The sequence below is a fragment of the Schistocerca cancellata genome, chromosome 1 (assembly GCF_023864275.1).
Source record: "Schistocerca cancellata isolate TAMUIC-IGC-003103 chromosome 1, iqSchCanc2.1, whole genome shotgun sequence".
NCBI lineage: Eukaryota > Metazoa > Arthropoda > Insecta > Orthoptera > Acrididae > Schistocerca > Schistocerca cancellata.
The window spans coordinates 674,946,619-674,955,028 of NC_064626.1; the positions used below are offsets into that span (position 1 = coordinate 674,946,619).

The following is an 8,410-nucleotide window of genomic DNA, read 5'->3' on the forward strand; positions in this document are numbered from 1 at the left end:
GCAAAGTGACTGTGGCAGTGCTTTCCAGGCGTACCATTACGTGAGAACAAACGTAACTTTTCATGACAACAGGGACAGTTTTGATGTCAGCATGTGTACCGCTGGAACTGTGCTGCGTTTAACTTTGTTAGTGGCTTTGACTCCAGCGGCAACACTGATGCAATCTTTGCACCAGCTGGTAGCATCCATGGTCTGTACCTGCTACTACACGCATTCACGGGCTTGCTAGAGCCAGCTAGGGTAATGCTCTCAGGTGTCGAATGGGACCCTCTCCCCTTCCCCCTTGGTGGGCCATTCACAATGAACTAACGACTGGATCTCCATCACTTGGTTCGAGCAAGATCATGCCAAGCCGGGTTAGCTGCCTGCCGAGCTGCTGACAACACTCGCTGATTCGAACTCGGGATCTTTGCCTTTCGCGGGCAAGTGCTCTACCGACTGAGCTACCCAAGCACGACTCACGACCCGACACCACAGCTTCAGTTCTGCAAGTACCTCGTCTCCTACCTTCCAAACTTCACGAAAGCTCTCCTGCGTACCTTGCAGAACTAGCACTGCTGGAAGGAAGGATACTGCGCAGACATGGCTCACCCACAGCCTTGGGGATGTTTCCATAATGAAATTTTCACTCTGCAGCGGAATATGCACTGATGTAGCTCAGCCGGTAGAGCACTTGCCCGTGAAAGGCAAAGGTCCCGAGATCGAGTCTCGGTCCGACACACAGTTTTAATCTGCCAGGAAGTTCCATATCTGCACACACCCCGCTACAGAGTGAAAACTTCATTCTGGAAACACTTGCTGCTCACCACCTCTCCGCTGCGGAGCTATATTGATACCAGTTACCTCAGCAAGGCTGCCCACCCGTGCTGCTGCAAGTATTTCAGTCGACTGCCTCAACAATTTCTATACTCGGGCACTGGTTGATTTCACTGTTTAGAATGTGCTGCTAATAAGAGCAGTTTATTTTCTGAGAGTATTCACTGTCTTCGACGTCGCCACGGACATCACATTACCCATTCCCTGATGGCCAGGCGGCTACCCTGCTACCCTTGTGTGACTATGTGGCAGTTACCAGCCAGCATCGCTACAGCTACTGCAGTAATTGTATATTAGACTTTTTCACTGTTATCAGTGTATGTCGCGGAAATAAAGGTATGTTATGTTATGTTATGTTATGTTAACCACGGACCTAGAAACGACGGAGAGGCTCCGTCCCCGCCGCAGCCGCAGTGGTCCGCAATCCCACGACGACTACCGCAGTCCACTTCACACCTCCGCCGCCCTTCACCGAACTCAGGGTTATTGTGCGGTTCGGCCTCCAGTGGACCCCAGGGAACGCCTCACACCAGACGAGTGTAACCCCTATGTTTGCGTGGTAGAATAATGGTGGTGTAAACGTACGTGGAGAACTTGTTTGCGTAGCAATCGCCGACATAGTGTAGCTGAGACGGAATAAGGGGATCAAGCCCGCATTTGCCGAGGCAGATGGAAAACCGCCTAAAAACCATCCACAGACTGGCCGACTCAACGGACCTCGATACAAATCCGCCGGGCGGATTCGTGCCTGGGACCGGCGCTCCTTCCCACCCGGAAAGCCGTGCGTTAGACCGCACGGCCAACCTGGCGGGCTAAAGAAAGGTAACTGGATAACATTGACCCCTAGCCCGCCTGGCAAGCCGCGCGGTCTCATGCGCTGCTTCCCGAGCGGGATGGCGTGCCGGTACCCAGCAGGAATCCGCCCAGCTGATTAGTGTAGTGGTCCGGTGTGCTAGCCAGCCTGTGGATGGTTTTTAAGGCGGTTTTGTATCTACCTCGGCGAATTCGGACTGATTCCCCTTATTCCGTCTCAATTACACTGAGCAAACACTGTCACAATGTACGCGTACACCATAATTACTCTACGACACAAACATTGGGGGTTACACTCGAGTGGTATGAGACGTTCCAGGGCCGGGGTGGGGGGGGGGGGGGGGGGCTCCACTGGGGGCCGAACCGCACAGTAGCCCTGTGTTGGGTTTGTGGATGACGGTTCAATCCCGCGTCCAGCCATCCTGATTTAGGTTTTCTGTGATTTCCCTAAATCGCTCCAGGCAAATGCCAGGATGGTTCCTCTGAAAGGGCACGGCGGACTTCCTTCCCCGTCCTTCCCTGATCCGACGAGGCCGATGACCTCGCAGTTCGGTCTCTTCCCGCAAACAACCCAACCCCAACCTCGATTTGTTGCGGTGGTGGGGTGGGTGGACTGCTGTGACATGTGGTCGTGTTGTGAACCACTGAGGGCTACGGTGAGGCGAAGCCTTTCCGTCGTTTCTAGGTCCCTGGTTTAATACACACACTTACAAACACACGGGTCCCTTATAGCAAAATAAAAAATATCGTTGAATATCGTCCGACATGGTGGATGTTCTTGGGTTCACTCTATACAACGGTACATCTGGTTCTCCGCTTACTTGTTTACTGTATGTAAAGCCAGCAGTGTGCTCACCTATGACGGTGAGGTTGAACCTGGCGGAGCGCGTGGGCGTGTTGCGGAAGTCGACGCGGCAGCGGTAGACGCCCTCGTCCCGCAGGCGCACGTCCTCCAGCACCAGCTGCGCCGGCTCCGACACGGTGCGGAAGTAGGCGCGCGGCCCGAACGCCTCGGGAGACGACCAGTGCGTCGCCTGGCTCAGCGGCCGCCCGCGCACGTCGAAGCTGCAACAGCAGGCGGGCGGCCACTTAACGTCGGCGCAGCGAGCGCGGCTCAGCTCTCCCAAGCTGCACAAGCAGGCAGTGTGGATGAAGGAATTGACAGTAGGTCCGAGGCAACACTGAGAGTCGCGGGCAACACGTGCTGTCTGGCTGAGTTCGAGACATTGTTGAAATCGAGGATAATCATAACACAACCGTAACACAACCCGTCAGTCAGCCGCGTGGCTCCTCTCAACTTCGTGCAAGTTCTGATATTTTGACGTGTCCCTAATTCCACTATTTGTTCATATTAATGTTCTGCTCTTCGTCGTTCGTGTTTATTTTCTAGGTCATTGCTGCTCTCATCATTCAAAAAAAAAAAATTAAAAAAGATTTTTAAATTTTAACTACCGCTTTAGCCAGATAACGGTATATTGGACGTGAATGGTGGGAAGTGAAAATGTTCAAGGTTACTATGTTATAAATAGCCTATTTGAGTACTTTCTTGTTTCATTAAAAAAACTGGCTATTTAAAAGTTTAATTTACACCTCAGAACTGGTGGATCGAATAGTGTATATGAGCTCTGATTATGTTATTTTTTGTACAGATTGCCTGAGGATGCACCGATAAGTGGTGCGAAACCGGTCGCAGATTTAATAAAAATCATTCATACAGCCAGTGCTGAATTTACTTTGAAAATATGTCGAAGTTTGGCTGTGGTTGCCCACCCTACAAAACAACAATCGGTAAATTTCTGGAGCCACCGACATATTTTTTAATGTTTGGTGGAATAAAAACTCGTATGCATTTTGGTAGAATGCTACTGACTTTACCGAACAGGAACATTTCGTTAGGGTTCTTTGACGTAAATGGAAAACTGACGATATATGAAGCAAAATGCGTTGCATTTGAGAGACTGGAAGGTTTAAATAGCGGGTAGTTACACAAAGCAGAATATTCGAAAAGAAATTCCACTTGCAAAGGGAAAAATACCTGTGAAGATATAAATTGTAGTACATTTTGGTTACTTACAGTGTTAACAACGATTTACTGATTTTTTAAACCAATTGAGGATATCAGTACCATTTACAGCCTAGAAAATAGTGGCAATTTCCTGAAACTCAAGAGAATGAAGAAATGGGGGAAGTATTGGAATGAATTAAGAATGACTGAACAAAGTGGATGTTCTCTGAAGCAATGACAAAAGGCCTATACAATTATTGTGAAATATAGTAAGGAGACATATAAAACTGCTGTGACGCTTTGTTCATTCCGCGGAAGAAAGAAATACAGAAATTCTAAGAGTGCAGTAGTACTTAGATCGCTTAGAAATGGAAACGATAAGATGAAAATAAGCAGCTTAAAAAGAACGAGAAAGACCGGGAGCAAAGTTAAAAACATCATCCTGGTAGGACAGTTGAAGCCTACAGTTATCATTATCAAATATAGACACAGAATGGAGGAAGACGGTTATGGAGAAGAGTATAGTCAGGAGTCAATGGCCTTGCCGCGGTTGATACTTTTGTCCCGATCAGATCATTGAAGTTAGGCACGATCTGGAGACGCCAGTACTTGGATGGGTGGCCATCCCTCTACACTGAGCGCTATTGACAATTTCCCCTTTGCATTTATGGCTGAAGGGAAAGGAGGGTTGTGGTGTAATGTTCCCTGTCAGCAAATTTCCAAACCTCTTTTTAGTGTGTAGTGAAGTGAGGGCATGCGACACTGTTGATTTTCATCCGTCCGTGGGACCTGTGAACACTAAAAATGTGGCTATAAAACAACGATCGCTTTCTTCAGTGATACAGTACTATTAAAGAAAAGAGACAGATACACGAGTGCACATATTTTCTACAACTTAGCCTATAAGCGACTTTTAGATGTGACGTTGGTTTTTTTTAATTTTATTTTATTTTATTTATTTATTTATTTATTTTGCAGTTTATAGTCGTATTAACATTTTGAGCGAGACAGCTGTTGCGTTTTATGTATCAAAAGTACTTGATTTACCGCAATTTCGGCGTTACGGCCGTTTTCAAACGGAACGATTTCGTACTTTAGCACATGACATGACATAAACATGTTCCGCCTTAAAATAATCCAAAAGCTTAAGCTGCACTCTTAGAGACTTTTGTTAGCGTAATTTTAGTAAACAAGGGTGACGATGATGCATTTTAAAAATAATACATAATGTTGAGGTAATGTAGTGTAATTTAAAGACTGGGTTGATGTATTTTATATTTGGCAACTACTTCTGCTCTGTTGAAGACTAGAAGACTATTTCCACAGGGATTGTAGTATTGGTTATGCACAAATAATAAATGCAAGAAATCCACAACCACCCAGTAAAATGTACAACCCGGATTTGCCCTGAAGCTGGCGAAACATTGCGTCCTAGGATCCAGCAGACAATGAAGACGTTGGGCAACCATCGAGACCCATAACATATATCAAGCTCCATCAATACCTAACCAAGAACGGTCAGAACTGGAGCAATTTTTATTGTAATAAAAATTTTTTGAGTGTGTAAAGAGACTCTGCATTCTTCTGACATCAGTGTTTGTTATAATGAAGCACTGTTTCCTATTAAATTTATTATATGATTTTTAAGCACAGGCATTTCCGTTTTAATTTCTATATTTCCTTTAATAATATGTGAACAAAGACTTTATATGTTTGAGTATAAGGGATATACTTTTTTTGAAATCGTGTAAACTGACGTGCAGGACGGCGACATCTTCCGGGATTGAATGGAGGCTCTGCTCTATGCCGTCACAGAGACGTCCAGTAGAGGTCCGCCTCTACGAGGTCCCAAACGAGAACTGTCACGTCCATTGAGTGTCTCTCAAATTATCCTGACACAGTCCAAGAGCGATGGGATGGAAAACTGATTTTCTGAAAATATAAATAGCCTGTGAGTTGCCGTAAACTAGAAAGCGATGCATATGAACAAATCGTAAGATCCCGTATCCTTCATCGCGGAGAGATGATACAGTCTTATCAGGAGCCCACTTTACTTTTTACACTCCTGGAAATGGAAAAAAGAACACATTGACACCGGTGTGTCAGACCCACCATACTTGCTCCGGACACTGCGAGAGGGCTGTACAAGCAATGATCACACGCACGGCACAGCGGACACACCAGGAACCGCGGTGTTGGCCGTCGAATGGCGCTAGCTGCGCAGCATTTGTGCACCGCCGCCGTCAGTGTCAGCCAGTTTGCCGTGGCATACGGAGCTCCATCGCAGTCTTTAACACTGGTAGCATGCCGCGACAGCGTGGACGTGAACCGTATGTGCAGTTGACGGACTTTGAGCGAGGGCGTATAGTGGGCATGCGGGAGGCCGGGTGGACGTACCGCCGAATTGCTCAACACGTGGGGCGTGAGGTCTCCACAGTACATCGATGTTGTCGCCAGTGGTCGGCGGAAGGTGCACGTGCCCGTCGACCTGGGACCGGACCGCAGCGACGCACGGATGCACGCCAAGACCGTAGGATCCTACGCAGTGCCGTAGGGGACCGCACCGCCACTTCCCAGCAAATTAGAGACACTGTTGCTCCTGGGGTATCGGCGAGGACCATTCGCAACCGTCTCCATGAAGCTGGGCTACGGTCCCGCACACCGTTAGGCCGTCTTCCGCTCACGCCCCAACATCGTGCAGCCCGCCTCCAGTGGTGTCGCGACAGGCGTGAATGGAGGGACGAATGGAGACGTGTCGTCTTCAGCGATGAGAGTCGCTTCTGCCTTGGTGCCAATGATGGTCGTATGCGTGTTTGGCGCCGTGCAGGTGAGCGCCACAATCAGGACTGCATACGACCGAGGCACACAGGGCCAACACCCGGCATCATGGTGTGGGGAGCGATCTCTACACTGGCCGTACACCACTGGTGATCGTTTAGGGGACACTGAATAGTGCACGGTACATCCAAACCGTCATCGAACACATCGTTCTACCATTCCTAGATCGGCAAGGGAACTTGCTGTTCCAACAGGACAACGCACGTCCGCATGTATCCCGTGCCACCCAACGTGCTCTAGAAGGTGTAAGTCAACTACCCTGGCCAGCAAGATCTCCGGATCTGTCCCCCATTGAGCATGTTTGGGACTGGATGAAGCGTCGTCTCACGCGGTCTGCACGTCCAGCACGAACGCTGGTCCAACTGAGGCGCCAGGTGGAAATGGCATGGCAAGCCGTTCCACAGGACTACATCCAGCATCTCTACGATCGTCTCCATGGGAGAATAGCAGCCTGCATTGCTGCGAAAGGTGGATATACACTGTACTAGTGCCGACATTGTGCATGCTCTGTTGCCTGTGTCTATGTGCCTGTGGTTCTGTCAGTGTGATCATGTGATGTATCTGACCCCAGGAATGTGTCAATAAAGTTTCCCCTTCCTGGGACAATGAATTCACGGTGTTCTTATTTCAATTTCCAGGAGTGTATTTTATTTTAGTTATTAATCGGGTTCGATTGGACCATGAGAGCCACAGATACTTTTTCACGGAACAGGCCAGTACATAGTTATAGAATACTGACTAAATTGGTAAACTATAGGATTAATAAACAATAAAAGAAAGTCAGAGAGTATACTAATTAATAACACGTGACAAAGAAAAGTGCTCATCTACTACGAGGAAATACTGTACAGAGTGGAAGGAGTGTGCCACAATAAATCCTTTAAATTCGATTTGAATACTTGGGGATTACTACTCAAGTTTTTCATTTCTACCGAAAAACTACCGAAAATGAAACCTGCAGACAGAGTACACCCTTCTGTGTAATCCCTAATGACGCCCTCGTGAGGAATGTCGTGACAAATTATATACAACTGGTGCTTTAGATCACCAAATCCGCCTATGTTTGTAATACCCTGCCCATAATGCTCCAAACGTTCTCAAATGAAGTGATATTAAGCGACCTTGTTGGCCAAGGAAGGATTTGGCAAGCACGAAGAGAAGAAGTAGCAACTCTCGCCGTGCGCGGGCGGGCATTGACGTCCTGAAATGTAAGCCCAGGACGACTTGCCATTAAGGGCAACAAAACGGCGCGAAGAGTATCGTCGACATACTGCTGTGCTGCAAGGTTGCCGTGGATGAAACCAAAGAGACCATCGCCCCAGACTGTCACGCCGGTATGTCGACCAACATTCAGGGGCGTCCCCGCACATGTCATCGCTAGTCTTCGGGGCTCACGTCGAAGGGGGACTCATCACTGTAGACAATTCTGCTCCCACCAATGGGATTTCTAGGCGAAGAGGTGTCTGGAGACGCTCCATAAAGGTGGTGGGATATCACCCGCCCACCTACCGTCCAGCCCGACAGTTGTCATCTTGGCTGTTCTCCAAAGCATTGTCGCTGTTTTGTGTTCATTTTATGATGCTGCTAATCCGTTTGAGAGATCACTACTTGCTTTTGACTAAAGAAACGCACTGCAAGTACAACTGGCCGCTTTCATGTTCGACGAAGTAATTTTTCCGATGTCGTCATTACGCTCATTAAATGTTTTCTTTGGAATTCTGACTGAAAGTAGAACGTTGTCATTTGTAGATGGGTTTGAGTCCTGCGTCCACGTGGAACGGGATGTCCATGTAATCTGTCCGCATCCATACTCATGCTAGATACTAAATCTTTCTTTTATTCAGTATGATGTCAGAGTTTCCTGTAAAGTGATTTATTTTTGCTCTTTGTTCGGTTTTCGGTGTTCGTCAACGCCGACCGGGGTGGCCGAGCAGTTCT

General features: G+C 47.8%; 1 protein-coding gene across 1 annotated transcript in view; it reads right to left on the minus strand.

The window, feature by feature from the left end:
- Positions 1 to 2,856, minus strand: part of LOC126093000 (nephrin-like) — a 245,731-nt gene extending 242,875 nt beyond the window's left edge. The window contains exons 1-2 of the mRNA XM_049908694.1: positions 2,831 to 2,856; positions 2,486 to 2,757 (exon numbers count right to left, since the gene is read on the minus strand). Of these exons, the coding sequence (XP_049764651.1) occupies positions 2,486 to 2,757; positions 2,831 to 2,856 (298 nt within the window). The remainder of the gene's footprint in view (positions 1 to 2,485; positions 2,758 to 2,830) is intronic.
- Between the last annotated feature and the right edge of the window lie 5,554 nt (positions 2,857 to 8,410).